Source organism: Canis aureus, chromosome 6 (genome assembly GCF_053574225.1).
Source record: "Canis aureus isolate CA01 chromosome 6, VMU_Caureus_v.1.0, whole genome shotgun sequence".
NCBI lineage: Eukaryota > Metazoa > Chordata > Mammalia > Carnivora > Canidae > Canis > Canis aureus.
Genome location: NC_135616.1, coordinates 2,502,511 through 2,524,238, shown reverse-complemented (window position 1 = coordinate 2,524,238; position 21,728 = coordinate 2,502,511). Strand labels below are relative to the sequence as shown.

At 36.6% G+C, this 21,728-nt stretch overlaps 1 protein-coding gene across 10 annotated transcripts in view; it reads left to right on the top strand.

Annotated features, from left to right (window-relative positions):
• Positions 1-21,728, top strand: part of CEP192 (centrosomal protein 192) — a 157,055-nt gene that overhangs the window by 58,769 nt on the left and 76,558 nt on the right. For all 10 annotated transcript variants that reach the window (XR_013381080.1, XM_077899870.1, XM_077899867.1 and 7 more), the window contains exons 13-16: positions 5,206-5,270; positions 5,700-5,909; positions 8,443-8,569; positions 9,952-10,070. Coding sequence is in view for 9 of the 10 variants with exons in the window: in XM_077899870.1 (XP_077755996.1) it covers positions 5,206-5,270; positions 5,700-5,909; positions 8,443-8,569; positions 9,952-10,070 (521 nt within the window). In the remaining variant the exon portion in view is untranslated. The remainder of the gene's footprint in view (positions 1-5,205; positions 5,271-5,699; positions 5,910-8,442; positions 8,570-9,951; positions 10,071-21,728) is intronic.

The window sequence follows — 21,728 nt, the reverse complement described above, 5'->3', positions numbered from 1 at the left end:
AGCTAGGTTTGTTGATTAGCAGAATCTGTCTGTGAAGTGAAAAACTGGTTCAAGACTGCAGAACACATGGCCTTTGAGCCTTAGTCTGTGGAGATGCTGTGCCACGGAGGTCCCCAGTGCCTGAGCATCTCTGAACCTGCAATAAGGATTCAGTGGCCTGGTAAGCCTAGTCTTATTTTTAATAGGCTCATAACATGCCACAGGGAGAAATGATTCTAATGACTGCACTAAGTTCCCCTTAAACATCTAACAATCTGGAAGGTAGAGATAAATAAGGTATTTTTCCAGCCTCTAAGAAATTGTCCATCTCCTGAGAGGGATAAGACAAGAGTATAAAACAACAATCAGCATCCTAAGAGACACAAACTAAATGATTTTGGAATTTAGAGGAAAAATAACTTTTGCATGAGTGGGTAACAGGGATTTCAGATACAAAGTGGCTTTTGAGGTGACAGTTTCAACTGGTAAAAGTTTGGGGACTTGAGAAATTGCAAATGGAGGGCATCCCGGGTGGCTCAGTGGTTTAGCACCTGCCTTTAGCTCGAGATGTGATCCTGGAGTCCCGGGATCGAGTCCCACCTCGGGCTCCCTGCGTGGAGCTTGCTTCTCCCTCTGCCTGTGTCTCTGCCCCTCTCTCTCTCTCTCTCTCTCTGTCAAGAAAAAATAAATAAAATATTTTTTAAAAAATTACAAATGGATAGAAAACTCAATGAAAGAGAATTAACTGAGGACGTCTGGATATGTTTTGAGGATGGTAAATAGTCCACTGTAGCTAGCACTTATGCCAAGATATGGAAAGAAGAGAATAATAAAAGGTGAAAAGGTGAAGTGTAGAGGTAAAGTAGGGCCAGAGAGTGGGTTGAGATTTGACTACCATGTCAGGGTTGAGGCTTGTGTGGTAAGCAATAGGGAGCCACAAACTTCCTTTGTGAGTTGTCTTTTTGCATGATTGTCAGTTGATTGGGAGATTCCTTAGGATGCTGTGGAAATATAGGTGTCACATTGAGAATGAAAAGCAAATAGATAATGAAAGAAATGGAAATAAAACGATTAGAATTTGGTGACTGGATTTCAGTAGGTAGTAGAGAGGCAAGAAAAGATTTGTGGTCGATTTACTTGGGAAAATGGCAATACCGTGAGCTCAGATGGGACAATTAGAAGAAATTGTATAATTTTGAGTGATTGCGGTTTGAGGTGGAGATATACAGTAGTTGGAAGTGTGAGTCAGAAAGTGGAAGTTAAGTTACAGTTAGAGCTTGCTCAACAATATGTTGATTTAGAAAGAACAAGGGGGTACAGACTGGACAGTGGATATTGACTGTGTCACTTAAAAAGTCAAAGGTCATGGAATTCTCATGTAACTAGTGGGAGTGTAAAGTAGTAGAACCATTTCGGAAACTTCTCTAGCAGGAGCTTTTGGGGGTAAACTTTATGAGCTTCATACTTTCAGACCCAGCATTTCTGCCCCAGAATATGTACCCAGTGTATAGATATACTCTTCACCAAAAGACTAAAATATTTATAGCAGCACTATATGATTAACTCCAAATTAGGAACTCCCAAATTCTCATTAATGATAGAATGGATTGTGTTTATTCATACATTGGACTGCTATGTAGCAAAGGGAATGAATGATGTGTAGCTACTCGTAGCAGCAGGGATGAATTTCACAAGTATGTTGAAAGAAATAAGGCAGACTAAGAATACTTGCTATATAAATCTATATGTGTGTTTCAAATGTACCCTGCTCTCTGGAGTAACAAGATAGTGGTTATCCTCTGGGCATGTAGTGATGGGAAGAAAACTTGATTGGCCTTTTGGTGATACTAGCAGAGTTTTCTTTCTTCATTTAAGGTGTTGATCTAGCCACACAAATGTGCTCATTGAGTGGTACATATACTTTTTATATGTATATTATGCTTTGGTAAACAATTTTTAAAAATTAGCAATCAAACTGAGAAATATTTGCAATATATGTTACAGGTTAAGGGCTTATTTTCCTAATGTGTAAGCAATTCTAATAAACAATAAGAAAAAGACCAGCTCAGTGTAGAATTGGGCAAAAGATATAAACAGTTTAGAGAAAAGGAAATGAAAATGGTTGTTAAATGTTTAAAAAAAGTTCATGGAACTTATTCATGGAAAGAAACCACTCCATAATAGTATTTTTCAGTTATTTCACTGGCAGTGATCCTAAGGTTTGGTAATGAAGGAAACAAACAAGTATTGTAGTACTTTATGGCAGAGTGTCTAGGTAGAGCAGTATTATAGCATCTAGCAAAATTACAGATGTACATACCCTGTAACCAAGGGGTTCTGCTGGGAATTTATTTTTCAGATATGCTTGCAGAAATGGTGTGTGATATATGTGTGAGGCTAGTACTTGTACATTGTTTATTAATAACGTAAGTCAAAAGCAATTTGGATGTACAAAATAGAGGACTAATTAAATAAAGTACAAGAAATATACTGTGACCATTAGAAAAAGGGAAAGAGGCTCTTTAGGTACTAATATGGAATAATCACTAAAATTATTTAAATTCTAAGACATAAAAAACATATAAAATATTCTGAGATTTGTGTAAAAAGGTGAAAGCAGCGAGGACACACTTATATTTATAAATACATATGGTGGAAAGATATTTTAAGAAGAAAGAAATGATTGCAGGAATTCCTAGCTACTGATCTCAAAAATCAAATAAATTCAATTAGAGATTTCAGGGGTCCTTTATATATTGGTTGCTTTTGGAGATGTGGGACATAGGGTCAGGGGTGAGAAGGGAGCCTTTGCAGTATCATATTCCCTTTTATGTCTTTGGTTAACTTCTAAAAACTCCTTGTTGAAGCATAATATACATATATGTACCTTTGCATTTTGAAGTAGGTTGGTGTGTTAGTATTAAAGGAAAAATAAAATAGATAAAAGGAGAAGTTTAATGAAACCATCCTTGTAGTTAGGGAATGAACAATGGCTAGGTTGGACAGGATGAGTGGTGAAGAAATGGAGAAAGTGATTATGGAATACTGTGGGGGGAAAATAGAAGGAAAGAAAGAATGAACTAGGTCAAGGGAAATCAGGGCCAGGGGAACATGCATGCAGGGGAAGCATTTTTTATAGGAAAGGGAAGGAAATTCTTAAAATGTAAGAGGAGATAATTCAGAAGAGGAAGGTAGACCAAGGCATAATTTCATAATGTCAGAGTCGTTCAAAATGAAAATTTATCTACTTAACCAACTTTATTCAAAAAATAAGAGATATGATGCCCTCTTCCCCATTTCTGCCTTGCCTCTCTCTCTCTCTGACAGAACCATGCATCTGAGTCACTACCTCATTTGGGCTTATGGCCTAGGATTTAAACATGATTAGGAGGTTGGGATATATGATCTGCTTCAAAATTTAACAAATAAAACATCAGGGACATTTGAGAGGACTGTTTTAGATTCTTATAGGACATAGATTCATATAAAAAATGAAGTTCTTTTTTCTCATAATTGCTGATTTTTGATAATCATACAAGGTAGCAATATTACTGTAGATTTTTCTTTAAGATTCTTCAATTAAAGTTTAGAGAAAAAGCACTTAGAATATTAAAAATAGCAGTTGGAACTGTTTACTTAATGATGTGAAAAAGTTTGATATTTAACTAATTGAAGTAAACTTAAGTTTTTCCGGGTTAGTTTCTTTAATGGTCTGATTTCCCACTTCCCCTTCCTTGGCTGCTGGTTTGCTTGGTTGATGCTTTCACATTTTAGGGAAATGGTTTTTAACATACTTTGCATCATGGGACCCATAGAGAATCTTTATGGAAAAATTTTTATGTGAAAGATTGTATTTTTCATGTGATTTTAAGAGTTTCATTATTCTCCTGATGCCTATTCGTAGACTGCTAGGTTAAGAATGTGTTTATATAAGAAATGATGGGTTTACAAGGTAAAGAACCAACACTACCCTAACATGTAAGGATCTGAGCTATCTCTCACGTTCTGTTTTTCTGATTGGAAATATTCTCCCATTTCTATTCTAATGTTGTCTCTCAAGATCTTAATTTTGAGCTGTCAGACTTTCCAAAAGGGCAGTTTGTATCTGATTACCCCTGGTGGATTAGTAAGAATGGGGGACATCTCTCCTGTTTGGGCTCCAGTAGACTCTCTCTCTCCTGGGTTGCATGAAACTTCCATTGCAGTCAGTCTCCTGGAGTACCAGGCAAAGGTCTGGAGTGGGCAGCAAGCAGGCAGAGAACTTGGGACTTTTTGATTAGGCAACATGTTTAAAATCCTTTTTGATTGTAATGCCTTGAGCAAGATCATGTGCTTTCTAGTTTATCACTGCCCCACTATTCCCTATTGTCACACCTTGTCCTCTGGCCTCTGAGGCATTGTAGTTTGTAGCTTTGGTTTATTTATTTATTTATTTTTTAAAAGATTTTATTTATTTATTCATTAGAGAGAGAGAAAGATGCGGAGACACAGGCAGAGGGAGAAGTAGGCTCCGTGTAGGAGCCTGATGTGGGACTCGATCCCGGGACTCCAGGATCACATCCTGGGCCAAAGGCAGGCGCTAAACTGCTGAGCCACCCAGAAATCCCCTGGAGCTTTTGTTTACAGATTAAAGGTGCCTAGGCCTGTTCATTTCCCTAAGGTGAACTGAGTTGCTCAATAGGAACTTTGAAGGCAGCTGGTGTGTGACCACTTGTTTTAGTTTGCGTAGGCGGTGAGGCTTGCTGGGATGTGGAACTTTCCTTTCTAAAACTGAGACAGTGCTGGGCAAACAGGTGGTTGGATACCCCAGCAGACCTCTTCACAATTAGTTTACAGAGTGATTTATTGTTGTGATGGTTTCAGATAAAATTTCACATGTATTCATGGTGAGTACCTTAAATCAGGTGTGCCAAAACCTTCAAAAGCTAAAACTAATGTGAATCTTTCACAAATGAAAAGCTTACATTTTAAGGCCTTTTAGTAAGTCAGGACAGGTTAGTAACTGATAGAATCAGTAACAGTAGAGTGTTCATTACCAGAAGTTTGAGAACTATAGACTTACATACTTAATACAGATGTGTCGATTGTACAATGAGAGCTTTCATACACTTTTTTCAGTTATTTTCTTTAGTATTTCATTTTCCTAACTAGTTAAGTTTTATATATCTGCTAGTTTTTAATTAGGCATTAGTATAATTTCATTATATAAACCAATTCTTTTTTAAGCTGAGGCACTGGATTTGATTGATCAAGATGAAGAAGAATTTAATAAAGAGCATCAATTTATGCAGGTTTGTATTTTACTGGCATTAACCAAAGTTTAAAATTTACCTGTATTCTTTCTGGATAGATATAGTTTGTATGGAATATATCTTGTTTTCTTATGTTTATACCATTTCTGCTTTTTCTTTCATATTCTCTATTATTAATTGAAAAATAACTGGCATACTAAAGTAATATTTAATTCACCTAGAATCACCTAAATAAGCTTTAAAGTTTTTCCATAGTTTTTAACCATGTTTTAAAATGAAGTAATGCTATTTAAACAAATAGAACATGTTCATTACCTTATTATAGCTGCTTAAGCTTGAATTTGTCCTAATTTTTTAAGACTTAAAATGTTTAAATTTTCTTAGTTAAATTTTCTTATTTTCGCATATTAGAAAAACAGAAAGAAGCCTTTCTAGGGAAATAAAATGAAACAGTAACTTTCTCCCTAGGAAGAAAATATAGATGCCCGGAACACTTCAGCTGCACTAGGTGATACGTCTTGGGGAACTTCAATTAATTACAGTTTGTTGAGGAAATCACTTAGCACATCAGATTTGGACAAAGATGATGCCAGTTATTTACGCCTATCATTAGGAGAGTTCTTCGCTCAAAGATCTGAAGCTCTTGGCTCCCTTGGTGGTGGTTACAATGTGAAAAGAGTAAGTATGATATGTGCTAGAAGTGGTTGAATTCACAAGCCCCCTTACATTTTGAATGTTCTGATGGTATTACCTACAGCATAGTATCTTTACAGCAGGGACAGAATAGGGAACAGGATAGAGTTGTGGTAGTCAGACCGTGACTCCAGTCCTACTTCTATCTTTCAACTAATTCTGTGACAGGGATTAAGTTAACTCATCTATGCCTTGATTTTCCAATTTTTATTTATTTTTTAAAGATTTTATTTATTTATGTAACAGAGCACACACAAGCAGGGGGAGTGGCAGGGAGAGGGAGAAGTAGGCTTCCCACAGAGCAGGGAACTCAGTGCAGGGCTCCACCACAGAACCCTGAGATAATGACCCAAGCTGAAGGCAGATGCTTAACCAACTGAGCCACCCAGGCATCCCAATTTTCCAGTTTTTACAATGGAGTGCTATATAGGGTTTCATAAAAATTAAATGTGATGGGACATATAAAGTATTTAGCACCATGACTAACTTGCAGTAAATATTCAATACCTGTTAGTTGATATTGCTATTGTTACATCATTGGTTGATGGGAAGAAAACGATTTTTTTTTTAACCTCTTTTCTGAAAACATGTTTTGAAATACAGGAAAGTTTTGGTTTGAAATATAGGAAAGTTGTAATACATGTAAACATTTGAAAATTCAAGCATTGCATTTTAATGTGGTAAGTTCAAGCAATGTGGTAAGTTCTATGAAGAATGGCAAGAAGGAATTGTTTTAGTTGCAGTGATTAAGGCGACCTCTGAGGAGATGGCATTGAACTGAGACCTACATGATGGGAAGGAGGAAGCTGCCAAAAGATCTGGAGACAGGATGTTCTCAGCAAAGGGAGACTATGTATGGGAGGGTTGGAGGTAAAACCGGAGTGGCATATGGAGGACAGAAAGCAGGCCAGGGGGGGCTAATGTAAATGGGGGGAAGGATGGTTCATTGAATGGTAGAAGAAATCCAGGGCCAGATCACGAGGGGTCCTTGTAGGATGGGTTCATCTGAAATTAATTGGAAAGAGGGGCATGGAGGCAGGGAGCAACTTTGTCGTGGTGCCAACCCCATCTCCATGTGTAACATGATACTACTGTTTTGGAGCCTGGGTAGAGAGGGGCAGTGAACCAAAAGGAAGAATAGCAGCAGATAGAGGCTTAGTGCATCGTAAGAGTTGTAGTAAAGGCCGAGGTCTAAGAATGATTGTACAGATCCAGAAAAAATCAAGGATTCAAGACTGCTTTTGGATATAGAGTCAAAAGCCTTGATAAATTCCACATAGGGAGTTGGGTTATTGGAGGGAGACATATTAAACTGGATTTCACTAAACTAAGTTTGAAATAATAGCCATGGTATTAGCAAAGTCGATTTACAGAACTTAAATTTGAGACTGAACTGATTTTGATACCTTCAGTTTCTTTGACTGTCCTGATTGCACCTCAGAGTAGTGTTGAAGAGAAATGATGTTGGGGCTCCGACAAATCATATCCCTATACATTCCTATTTGTGCAGTGCATTAATTAAAAAAATGAAAAGAAGTGCTTCAGAGAGACTGATTTTCCATCTAGATTGATTGGGATTTTTGACATCATGAGACAAGTTGAAGAGTAAATGAATTTCTTACAAAATTCAAAACAAAGCACAAAACAAAGCACTGGCTCATGGAAAAATCTGTCATTTAGAGTTTCTGTTTTGGTTTTAGTTTATAAGATGTTACTTGCATTCAAGTTGCTTGTTCAAGGGAAGAAATTTCCACATGAAGATAGCCGAAAATCAAGTGCATTTAACGAATTTACATTTCAGGTCTATCAGGTGAAAGTTGTGTGAGAAAGACAGGTGGGAATTCCCTGCTCCTTAACACTTTCATCCAAGTGCTAGGAACATACCTAATCTTAATACAGATTTTTGAGGATATAGTATATAAAAGTAGTATATAAAATAAATACCCTTATGCTGTAAGTTTGTTTTTTTGTTTTGTTTTGTTTTTGTTTTTGTTTTTTATGCTGTAAGTTTGAAGAAGGCAGGACATTTTCTTTTTTTTCTCATTAATATGTCACACTGATGATTAACAGTTCTTGACATAGTAGGTCCTCAATAATTACTGAAGAAATGTCATTTCTGGGCTATTTGAATTTGGATTTCTTAGTAAGAGCAGCTTATTTGACAGTATTAGTTTTGATGATTAAAGACAGCAGTAAGGAAATAAAACTAGACTTTTAAAGTACATCTCTAGTTATTTGAGTTTAAATAAAAAGAAAATTATTTGTTGAAGTAATTTAGCTACGTTACCCATAGTAAGATAAAATAGAATTTCTCAGGGACGCTTGAGTTGCTCAGCGGTGATCCTGGAGTCCTGGGATCAAGTCCCACATCGGGTTCCCTATATGGAGCCTGCTTATCCCTCTGTCTGTGTCTCTGCCTCTCTCTCTCTGTCTCTCATGAATAAATAAATTTTTAAAAAATAGAATTTCTTGAGAACAGTTGAAAATTAAGGAAATAATTCACGTGTTTATTTTGTAGCCATCGTTTGGTTATTTTATTAGATCACCAGAGAAGAGAGAACCTGTTGCTCTAATAAGAAAATCTGATGTATCCAGAAGTAATTTGGAAAAAGAAATGACTCTTGTTAACCATGATATATTTTCAGGTAATGGATTAAATGAAGGAGTTTTTGTAACTTTTTTTTAACCTATAAGTTAGTGGTTATGTGGTCATGTTCTTATGAGTGAAAATGTATATATTGTTTTGAATTTTTTCAGTATTAGTTAGAAATTTTATTTTTATATAACCCACATTGCCTTTTTAGCTGGGAACAAGTCAGCCAAAATCCACTTAAATCCTTTTGTAAAAAGCCAAACCAAACAAAATATAATTTGTTCAAATGGGCTAGTTAATTTTGGTCTATTAAACTACTGAGACAGTGAACTGTAGCTGTTATATTTAGGTAGACTTTGGTTAAAAAGTATTCTGAGATTTGGACTATGATAGTCTATGATAAATATCTATGACCTTTTTTTAAAAAAAAAGATTTATTTCTTTGTCTTAGTGAAGTGGGAAGGAGAGAAGGGGAGAATCTCCTGCAGACTACTGAGTGTGGAGCACAGTGCAGGGCTTGATCTCATAACCCTGAGATCATGAGCTGAGCTGAAATCAAGAGTCAGATGCTTAATTGAGCCACCCAGGCACCCTTCCATGATAAATATTTAAAATCAGACTTTTTTGATAATAACATTTAATTATTGAACAACTACTTTTTTGCTAGTACAATGCCTGGTGCTATGTATCATATGGAATTGTACAAGATATGCTCCAGTCCTTACAGAGCCTATATCTAGTGGAGGAGTTGGTTGGGATAAAGAGACTATATAGGTAATTAGTTGATGTTCTACGATTGTAAAGAAGTACTCATTTTTATTTACTTATATTTAAAGCATGTGTGCACATGCACAAGCAGTGGGGAGGAACAGAGACAGAAAGAGAGAATCTCAGGTAGGGTCCACACTCAGTGGGGAACCTGACAAGAGGCTTGATCTCACAACCCTGAGATCATGCATGACCTGAGCTAAAAACAAGAATCAGACACTCAACTGAGCCACCCAAGTGTCCCCAGAAGTTCTCATTTTTAAATTCAGCTTACAATATATTTGTGAAAATTTAAAGCTGAAAGTATTAAGTGAATTTGTCAGTATTTGCAAGGGAAGATTAAAACCCACGATCTTCTTCAACGTTTAAACTTGGCAAAATCAAATTAATAGTGCTCTGATCCAGGAACGTCTGGGTGGCTCAGTGGTTGAGCGTCTGTCTTTGGCCCAGGGAATGGTCCTAGAGTCCTTTGTCCTAGTGACAAAGGATATTTAAATAGTATATTTAAAGTATATTTAAATAGTTTTTGTGAAGATGACTGATACGGAGGTCCAAAGACTCTTCCCTGGCAATTTATCATGTTGAGTGGTCCTTATCCCATAGATTGTTTCTCTGAGGAAGTGTATATGTATATATTGAAGTTGAGTTATTGTGTATTTTCTACAGGAGACTTAAAAACACAGCCAAACGAAGGATCAGTTACACTTCAGGCTGAAGAACTGGAGAGCATTTCACAAGTGGATGAAAGTGATAAGACATTAACTGTCAATAACAGCAAAACAGAGGTATCTTGAGCTTTCCATAGAGAAACTAAAACTGCATTGTCATTCTTGTTTAAGATCAACATAAGGTCAGGTGAAAAACATATGCAGTATAACATTGGTTTGGATTTTTTGGATTCAAAATTTATTATAAATGTCCTTCAAATTTTCAGAAACATATGAATCAATGTATAAATACACATGCTAAGTACATACCTATATAGAAAACATAAGCATACATAAATTTGTTTATAAAAAAACATAATCAGTTATCACAGCTTACTCATGTACACCCCCAGGTCAAGAAAGAAAATATCACTAGTATTCTGAAAACCATTATTTTGCCCCTTCGGAACACTACTCCTCCTATCTAATCTCTAACACTTAGTTTTCCTTGTTTTGGAACTTCATAAGAACTCAAATACCATGTATTCTTTTTCTTTAATATTTTTTTTCACTTTTGTTTACTAAATGCAATTATGTTGTTAGGTATAAAAGAAGCAGGGACATCTGGGTGGCTCAGTGGTTGAGCATCTGCCTTTGGCTTAGGTCGTGATCCCAGGGTCCTGGGATTGAGTCCCGCATTGGGCTCTCTGTAGGGAGCCTGTTTCTCCCTCTATGTCTCTGCCTCTCTCTCTGCCTCTCTCATTAATAAATAAAATATTTTTAAAAAGCATAAAAGAAGCATATTTTCATTATTGTATATAGTATTCTATTGTATGAATACCCTGCATTTGCTGTGCACATTAGATCTGTCTGTTGGACATTTGGAGTCTATCTTATGTCAATATGACACTGTTAAAATACTATGGCTTTATATGTCTTGATACCTTATTTTTCTTGTGAAGTATCTTGGCTATTCTCAGGCCTTTGCATTTCCATGTATATTTTTATTTGTTTTTTTTTTTAAGATTTTATTTATTTATTCATAGAGACACACCGAGAGAGAGAGGCAGAGACACAGGCAGAGGGAGAAGCAGGTTCCATGCAGGGAGCCCAATGTGGGACTCGATCCCAGGTCTCCAGGATCACGCCCCAGGCTGCAGGCAGCACCAAACCGCTGCACCACTGGGGCTGCCCATATATATTTTTAAAATCAAATTGCTACCTTCAGCAAACCAGCCAACCAGTTAGCACTGTTAGGGTTTTAACTGGGTTCCACTAAACTTGTAGAACCGTCAAAATGACATCTTTATAGTACTGAATCTTATAATTCATGAAAATTATATATCCTTTCACTTAGGTTTTAATTTTTGTCTATATATTATGATTTTTATGTGTGTGTGCAGAGATCATTGCACATCTTTTGTTAGATTTTTTCCTAACTTGTTGAAACAATGTTTGTTTGTTTTTAAGATTTTTATTTATTTGAGAGAGCATGAGCAGGGGGAAGGGCAAAGAGAGAGAGAAGCAGACTCCCCTCTGAGCATGGAGACCAGTGTAGGGCTGGAGCCCAATGCAGGGCTCAATCCCAGGACCCTGAGATCATGACCTGAGCTGAAGGCAGACACTTAATGACCAAGCCACCCAGGTGCCCTGAAACAATGTTTTAATACCTTTCTTAGCTTCACTCTTCTTTTCTGTGGCTAAACAGAAATACGTGTTTTTAAAAAATACTCAACTTGTATCTAACAGCTATGCTAAATTTACTAATAACTAACTATTATCTGTAGATTCTTTGGAATTTTCTATATGTACAGTTTTACCATTTGAGAATAACAATACTTTTGTTCCTTTCTGATTTTAATACCTTCAATTTCTTTGGCCTACCTGACTGCCTCAGAGCAGTATTGAAGAGAAGTGATGATGCTGGGGCTCCCTGACAGGGTGGGAAAGCTCTTCAGTATTTTATTTTTAAATTGGTTGTGTGCTACTCTGTGGTCATCTCCTCTTCGACAAAGCAGGAAAGACTATCCAATGGAAAAAAGACAGTCTCTTCAACAAATTATGTTGAGAAAACTGGGCAGCAACATGCAGAAGAATGAAACTGGACCACTTCTTACACCATACACAAAAATAAATTCAAGAAGGATGAAAGACCTAGATGTGTGAGACAAGAATCCATCAAAATCCTGGAAGAGAATACAGGCAGCAACATCTCTGACCTCAGCCATAGTAACTTCTTGTTAGACACATCATCGGAGGCAAGGGAAACAATAGCAAAAAATGAACTCTTGGGACTTCAGATAAAAAGTTTCTGGACAGTGAAGGAAACAATCCACAAAACTAAAAGACCGCCTACTGAATGGGAGAGATATTTGCAAACGGTGTCTCTGATAAAGGGCTAGTATCCAAAATAAAGAACTTAATAACAACACTGGAAAAAAAAAAAAAAAACCCAATTAAGAAATGGGCAGAAGACATGAATAGACATTTCTCCAAAGAAGATATCCAGATGACTAAGAGACACATGAAAAGATGTTCAATATCACTCATACAACCAAATCAAAACATCACAAATACAAACCAGAATCACAATGAGATACCACCTCTCACCTGTCAGAATGGCTAAAAATAACCCAGAAGACAACAGATGTTGATGAGGATGTGGAGAAAGGAGAACCCTCTTATACTGTTGGTGGGAATGCAGGCTGCTGCAGCCACTCTAGAAAACAGTATGGAGGTTCCTCAAAGAGTTAAAAATAGAACTACCCTACAACCTCATAATTGTACTACTAGGTATTTACCCAAAAGATTAAAAAATACAGATTCGAAAGGATACATGCACCCTGATGTTTATAGCAGCATTATCAACAGTAGCCAAACAACTATGGAAAGAGCCCAAGGGTCCACTGACTGATGAATGGATAAAGATGTGGCATATATACACAGTAGAATGTTACTCAACCATCACAAAGACTGAAATCTTGCCATTTCAATGATGTAAATGGAGCCTAGAGTATATTATACTAAGCAAAATAAATTAGAGAAAGACAAATACCATGTGATTTCCCTGATGTAGAATTTCAGAAACAAAACATGAACATAGGGAAAGAAAAGAGAGAACACAAGAGCCTCTTAACTATAGAGAACAGAGAGTTGCTGGAGGGGATTTGAGTAGGGGGATGGGCTAAATGGGTGATGGGCATTAAGGGAGGGCACTTGTTAGGATGAACACTGGGTATTATATGTAAGTGGTGAATCATTACATTCTACTCCTGAAACCAGTGTTACACTATATTAACTAACTACAATTTTAAAATTTGGAGGAAAAACATAAATTGGATGTGTGCTGTAGGTTTTTATTTATCATCAATTTTTAAAATTCCATTCTGATATTTGTCTTCTAGTTTGTTTTTAACTTGTAAGGACGTTGAATCCTGTCAAATGCTTTTTTGCATCTGTCAAGGTAAACATAAGCTTTCTTTTTTTCTGGTAATGTGGTAAATCATAAATAGTTTTTGACTATTATACTGTTCTATAGTTGGAATAAACCTATCCTTTTTATAGATCATTGGATTTGCTTTGCTTATGGTCTTTTTGGAAGTTTGCATCTGTGAGTGAGAGGAACGTCTTTTTGGTTTTGGGATCAAGGTTTTGATGGTCTCATTTTTGTCTATTTTTTGAAAGAGTGTGTGTAAAAATGGTGCTGTTTTATTTAAGATGGGTGCTGTTAGATTTGGGTAGAATACATTGATGAAATCTTCTGAATCTGGAGTTTTCTTTAATACTTTTTAATTGCTGAATCAATGTCTTTTGAGATTTTATTTATTTATGGGGGAGAGAGAGAGCATGTGAACACAGCAGGGTGAAGGGTAGAAGGGAAAGGGAAAGGAACAAGCAGACTCCCCACTGAGCAGGGAACCTAACTTAGGGCTCGATTCCAGGATCCCAAGATCATGACCTGAGCTGAAGTCAGATGCTTCACCAGCTGAGCCACTCAAGTACCCTTCAATTTCTTTAATAGTTATAGGACTATTCTGATGTTTAAAACTTGTGTCAGGGGGATCCCTGGGTGGCGCAGCGGTTTAGCGCCTACCTTTGGCCCAGGGCGCGATCCTGGAGACCCGGGATCGAATCCCATGTCGAGCTCCCGGTACATAGAGCCTGCTTCTCCCTCTGCCTATGTCTCTGCCTCTCTCTCTCTCTCACTGTGTGCCTATCATAAATAAATAAAATAAAATGAAAAATTTAAAAAATAATAAAACTTGTGTCAGTTTTAGTAAATTGTGGTTTCCTAGGAATTACATCTTTTATCTAAACTTGAAAATATACTCCATACAAATTGATAAATATTGACCATAATATCCTCTTGTGACTGTTTGATTGTTTAATATTTTAGGTTGGTTTTTTTTTTAACCTTTTATTTATTCATGAGAGACACAGAGAGAGAGGCAGAGACACAGGCAGAGACTCAGGCAGAAGGAGAAGCATGTTCCCTGCAGGGAGCCTGATGGCGGGACTTGATCCCAGGACCCCAGGATCACGACCTAAGCCAAAGGCAGACATTCAACCACTGAGTCACCCAGGTGTCCCTAATTTAATTTTAGGTTCTTAAGGGACATCTTCATTGTTATGTATTAGCTTATGGAGATAACTGTTCAGCTTAACTTTTCTGCCTTTCTGCTTTTCTTATATAAACATCTGATGGTACAAATTTCCCTTAAAGGAAGGATTTTTTTGTGTCCCATACAATTTTTTTACATCATATATGTTTAGATATGTCATACTATCTTTATTCCATTTAATGTATTTCCCAATATCTCTGGTCCATTGTGTATAACAGGTGTATTGCATAGTTTCCAAACATTTGGGGATTTTCCAAATTTTTAAATACGGATTCTAAGCCTGTTGTACTGCAGTCAGAGAAACCTTGGTTTTAGTCCTTTGAAATTTTTTGAAACATGATAAATAGCTCAGGATTTATTCCACTTTTTTATTTTTATTTTTTTTAACTATTTTATTAATTCATGAGAGACACAGAGAAGAGAGAGAAGCAGAGACACAGGCAGAGGGAGAATCAGGCTCAGTGCAGGGAGCCTGATGTGGGACTCGATCCCGGGACTCCAGGATCACGCCCTGGCTGAAGGCAGGTGCTAAACCGCAGAGCGACCCAAGGATCCCCTGTTCCATTTTTAAAAAATACTTTCTATGCATGTGACAGGAATGCCTGTGGTGTGATCCTTGGTTGGTTGCTTCTCTATATTTTATTCAGGTAAAACTTATTAAATCAGAGTGTTGAAACTGTATTTAAAATTATTGTACTTGTTCTTTGGGTTACTTAGATATTAAACTGTCACACTGTCATTATGAATTTGTCTGATATTCACTTTTATTCTGGTAGTATTTAAAAAATTTTGAAGCTATGTTTTTTAGGTACATACAAATTAGAATTGTTGTCTCTCTGAAGAGGGACACTATATCATACTTAAAGGGTCTATCCAACAAGAGGACCTAAAAATCCTCTTAATGTGGGATTTCATTGGTATTGGTTGTGATCTCTCACAACCCTTAATGTGGGAGCCCTTAATGTGGGAGCTGCCAAGTATATCAATCAATTAATAATTAAATAAAGACCTACTTAGATAATAATACATTAATAGTAGGAGACTTTACGGCACTTTCTGCAAATGACAGATCTTCTAAGCACAACATCTCCAAAGAAACAAGAGCTTTAAATGATACACTGGTCCAGATGGATTTCACAGATATATATGGAACTTTGCATCCAAACTCAACTGCATAAACATTCTTCTCAAAAGCACATGGAACTTTCTCCAGAATAGACCACATACTGGTCACAAATCAGGTCTCAACCGATACCAAAAGATTGGAATATTCCCCTGCATATTTTCAGACCATAGTGCTTTGAAACTTGAACTCAATCACAAGAAGAAATTTGGAAGAAACTCAAAACACGTGGAGGTTAAGAGCATCCTGCTAAAAGATGAATCAGTCAACCAATAAATTAGAGAAGAATTAAAAAGATTCATGGAAGCTAATGAAAATGAAGATACAACCGTTCAGAATCTTTGGGATACAGCAAAAGCAGCCCTAAGAGGGAAATACATCGCAATACAAGCATTCCTCAAAAAATTGGAAAAGACTTAAATACATAAGCTAAGTTCGCACCTAAAGGAACTGGAGAAAGAACAGCAAATAAAACCTACACCTAGCAGAAGAAGAGAGTTAATAAAGATTTGAAATCAATGAACTCAATGAAATAGAGACCAGAAGAACTGTAGAACAGATCAACAAAATCAGGAGTTGGTTCTTTGAAAGAATTAATAAGATAGATAAATCATTGGCCAGCCTTATTAAAAAGAAAAAAGACTCAGATTAATAAAATCACAAATGAAAAAGGAGAGATCACAACCAAGGAAATACAAACGATTTTAGAAAGATTATGAGCAGCTATACACCAATAAATTAGGCAATCTGGAAGAAATGGACCCATTTCTGGAAAACCACAAATTACCAAAACTGGAACAGGAAGAAATAGAAAACCTGAACAGGCCAGTAAACCAGGGAGGAAATTGAAGCAGTCACCAAAACCTCCCAAGATACAAAAGTCCAGGGCCAGCTGGCTTCCCAGGGGAATTCTATCAAACATTTAAAGAAGAAACCATACCTATTCTACTCAAGATGTTCCAAAGGACAGAAACGGCCACAATACTTCCAAACTCGTTTTATGAGGCCAGCATCACCTTAATTCCAAAACCAAAGACTCCACCAAAAAGGAGAATTATAGACCAATATCCCTGATGAACAGAGATGCAAAACTTCTCACCAAGATACTTGCCAGTAGGATCCAACAATATATTAAGAAGATTATTCACCATGACCAAGTGGGATTTATCCCCGGGATGCAAGGCTGGTTTAACACTCGTAAAGCAATCAATGTGGTAGATCATATCAATAAGAGAAAAAACAAGAACCATATGATCCTCTCAATAGATGCAGAGAAAGCATCCATGCCTGATCAAAACTCTTCAGAGTATAAAGATAGAGGGACTTTCCTCAGAATCTTAAAAGCCATCTATGAAAAGCCCACAGCAAATATTCTCAATGGGAAAAAACACTGAGAGCCTTTCCCCCTAAGATCAGGAACACGACAAGGATGTCCACTTTCACCACTGCTATTCAATAAGGTCCTAGAAGTCCTAGCCTCAGCAATCAGACAATAAAAAGAAATAAAAGGCATTCAAATTGGCAAAGAGAAGTCAAACTCTCCCTCTTCGCAGATGACATGATACTGTACATAGAAAACCGAAAAGACTCCAAGATTGCTAGAACTCATACAGTGATTCGGCAAAGTGTCAGGATACAAAAATCAATGCCCAGAAATTAGTGGCATTTCTTTACACTGACAAGGAGACTGAAGAAAGAGAAATTAAGGAATCAGTCCTGTTAAAATTGCACCCAAAAGCATAAGATACCTAGGAATAAACCTAACCAAAGAGGTAAAGGATCTATACCCTAAAAACTACAGAACATTTCTGAAAGAAATTGAGTAAGACACAAAGAGATGGAAAAACATTCCATGCTCATGGATGATAAGAATTAATATTATGAAAATGTCTGCTACCCAGGGCAAGTTACATGTTCAATGCAATCCCTATCAAAATACCATGGACTTTCTTCACAGAGTTGGAACTAATAATCTTAAGATTTGTGTGGAATCTGAAAAGACCCCAAATGGCCAGGGGAATATTTAAAAAGAAAACCAGAGCCGGGGCCATTACAATGCTGGATATCAAGTTGTACTACAAAGCTGTGATGATCAAGACAATGTGGTACTGTCACAAAAACAGACACATAGATCAATGGAACAGAATAGAGAACCCAGAAATGGGGCCCCAAAACTAATATTCAACAAAGGAAAGACTATCCACTGGAAAAAGGACAGTCTCTTCAATAAATTGGGGGAAATTGGACAGCCATGGGCAGAAGAATGAAACTAGACCATTATCTTACACCACACACAAGAGAAACTGAAAATGGATGTGAAAGCTCTAAATGTGAGACAATAATCCATCAAAATCATAGAGGAGAACACAGGTAAATTTTTTAACCTGGCCACAGCAACTTCTTGCAAGATACATCTATGAAGGCATGGGAAATAAAAGCAAAAATGAATTATTTGGACTTAATCAAGATAAAAAGTTTCACAGCAAAAGAAACAGTCAACAAAACTAAAAGACAACCTACAGAATGGGAGAAGATATTTGCAAACGTCATATCAGATAAAGGTCTGGAATCCAAGATCTATAAAGAACTTCTTAAACTCCATACCCAAGAAACTAACAATCCAATCATGAAATGGGCAAATGACATGAACAGAAATTTCACCAAGAAGACCTACACATGGCCAACAAGCACATGAGAAAATGCTCTGCATCACTTGCCATCAGGGAAATAGAAATCAAACCACAATGAGATACCACCTCACACCAGTGAGAATGGGGAAAATTAACAATAGAGGAAACAACAAATGTTGGAGAGGATGTGGAGAAAGGGGAACCCTCTGGCACTGTTGGTGGGAATGTGAACTGGTGCAGCCACTCTGGAAAACTGTGTGGAAGTTCCTCAAAGAGTTCAAAATAGAACTGTCCTATGATCCAGGAGTCACACTGCTGGGATTTACCCCAAAGATACAGATGCAGTGAAACGCCGGGACATCTGCACCCCAGTGTTCATAGCAGCAATGTCCACAATAGCCAAACTGTGGAAGTAGTTTCGGTGTCCATCGACAGATGAACGGATCAAGAAGATGTGGTCTTTATATACAATGGAATATTACTCAACCATGAGAAAGGATGCATACCTACCATTTGCTTTTACATGGATGAAACTGGAGGGTATTCTGCTTTGTGAAGTAAGTCAATCGGAGAAGGACAAACATTATATGGTCTCATTCATTCGGAGAATACAAAAAATGATAGGGATTAAAGGAGAAAGGAGAGAAAATGAGTGGGAAATATCAGTGAGGGTGACAGAACATGAGAGACTCCTAACTCTGGGAAACCAACCAGGGTAGTGGAAGAGGAGATGGGTGGGGGGGTTGGGGTGACTGTGTGACGGGCACTGAGGGAGGCACTTGATGGGATGGGCACTGGGTGTTATGCTATGTTGACAAATAGAACTCCAATTAAAAAAATATAAAGAAAAGAAAATAGAATTGCTATCTCTGGTGAATCAAACCTTTTGTCCTTGTGTATGACTGCCTTTGTCTGCGGTTATACTTAATAATCTTACGTCTAGTCTTATATTAACATCGCTAACAGTAGCTTTCTTTCTTTAGTGTCTAGTTATTTAGTGCTTGCATGTTCTATCTTTTTCTATTTTGGTTTTAACCTTTCTAAATCTTTTAGATGTTTCTCTTCTAAGTACATAGCACTGAATTTTATTTTTCAAGTAGTTGCACAGTCTTTCTATTTGTATTTAGTGGAATTACCAATATATGAGCATTTGAATCTGCTCTCTATTCATTTTCATTCTTTTTCTTTTGTACATTCTGTGGTTTTTAAAAATTATATTATTCAGTTTCTTCCATTTATTAATTTGGTGATTATTTATTCTTTCCCTGTTATTTTAGTAATTACCCAAGAAATTATAACTTGTTTTCTTCACTGACTAATGTTAAATAAAAATTGGGTGGTGGTTGTTTTGTCTTTTTTGCCTTACTAAACATTACAAGGACCATAAAATACTCAATTTTTTCTGCTTCAGTCTTAAAAGATACCCCAAAGATAATAAAAAAGATACTTAAAAGATACCCTTGTTTCTTCTTTGTTTTATATTTTAATTCTCTTTTTAAACTCTATAAGCCATTATGATGGTGATGGTAATTACTATTATTACAGAAATTCAGTATGCATCTCTAATTTTCCATCTGAGATTAGTTTTCTTTTGCTTGAAAAATATCCTTATAATTATCCTTATAATTTCTTTTAGTAAGGGTCTGCTTGTAATGAATTTTCTGTTTTTGTGTCTAAAAATGTCTTTATTTCACTTTTATTTTTGAAGCATATGTTTGTTTAGTACAGAGTTCCATGTTAGAAATAGCTCAGCAATTTGAATAGATCATTTCCCATTTCATTTTAAAAGTCTGTTCTCAATCTTATTGTTAACTTTACTAAAGATAATGTATTTTACTATCTCTGGCCGCTCTAAAAATTTTTATCTTTGATTTTTATCTATTTTACTGTGATGTGCTTAGATAGCTTTTGTTTTATCCTGCTTAGTGTTTGTAGACCTCCTAAAATCTTGGATTGTTGACTTTCACAAATTTTAGAAAATTCTTAGCCAATATATCTTCCAAGAAACCATTTGTTCCATTTTCTGTCCTTTTTCTTTTGAGAGTTCAGGTACAAGTATGTTAGGTTTTCTCAGAGTAGCCCCTTTTTCTGTTCCTACTGTTCTGTTGTGTATTTTCTTTTACTTTCTCTTTCATAGTTCATTCTGAATTTTTTTTTATACTTCTAAGTCTCATTCTTTTTTCAATTGAATCCAATTTGTTATGAAATCCATCCACTGGATTCTTAATTTGTTACTGTATTTTTTATTATATGATTTACATTTAATTCGTTTTAATAATTTCTAGTCCTCTGATTCTCAGTATTGTCTTTTATTTCCTTAAGTATGATTTAGAGTTTATGTTTTAGATACTTTAGATTTACTTGTGTTTTGGATTCTGATAACTTCATTGCTGTATATTCCTCATGAGTCTGTTTCTCTGTGATTTGAGCCGCATTGTCTTGGAACATCATGTGTCATTCATTAATGGAAGGGTGGACTTTTACATGAAATATCACTGAAATAATTTGAGGCCATGGGAGGTACAATATTCCTGATAGGATTTGTTTGCTTCTAACATGAATGAGGAATATTAGCAGTCTCAGATCACTTCAGTCCAGTTACTCAGATTGAGCTGATTGGAGCTGGCCCTGAGTCCTTATGAGGGCCAGCCTAATTTTGGTTTTCCTTTTCTCCGAAGGTGTGTAGCCCTTTGTGGTCTCATCTGAAAGCATGGGTGTTTACTACTACTACTCCCTACCCCTAATCATTGTTGGGCACGGAACTCTGTTTTTATACCCTCACTCCCATAAGAATAGCTTTACTGAGTTTCTTCTTAAAATGTTATCTCCAGCATCATCTGGAAGCAACAGATCCCCTACAGGGAAGAACCTCCTAAGTGCTGGTATCGATTCTTGTCTTGGATTTTGGTCCAGTAGTTTCTTGTTCATTTTTTAGCTCTCCAGTGCCTTCTGAGAGATGCTTCTGGATATGCTATCCACCTCTAATTGCTCTCAGCCAGAGTTAGTTTGCATTGCTTAGTCTGCCATTACTGGAGGTAGAAGTCTTAACTTGGATTTTTAAGTAATTAGATAGGTTTATGTTTCTTTGCTTTTGGTTCCATTTCAGTTGTTTGCCTGTGGTTCCTATTTATGTCTTGTTTATAAATAACTGTTAACAATTGAATGAAATTACCAAGAATTATAGTTGGAATCACAATGGCCCAATCTCAATCTCAGTATCTTAATTTTTTGTTTTATTTTTTAAAGCGTTTTATTTGTTTTTTGACAGAGAGAGAGAGAGAGAAAGGGCCCAACCAGGGAGGGAGAAGCAGATTCCTCCCTGAGCAGGGAGCTCAATGCAAGGCTCTATCCTAGGACCCTGGGATTATGACCTGAGCTGAAGGTGGACACTTAACCAATCGAGCTACCCAGGCGCCCCAAT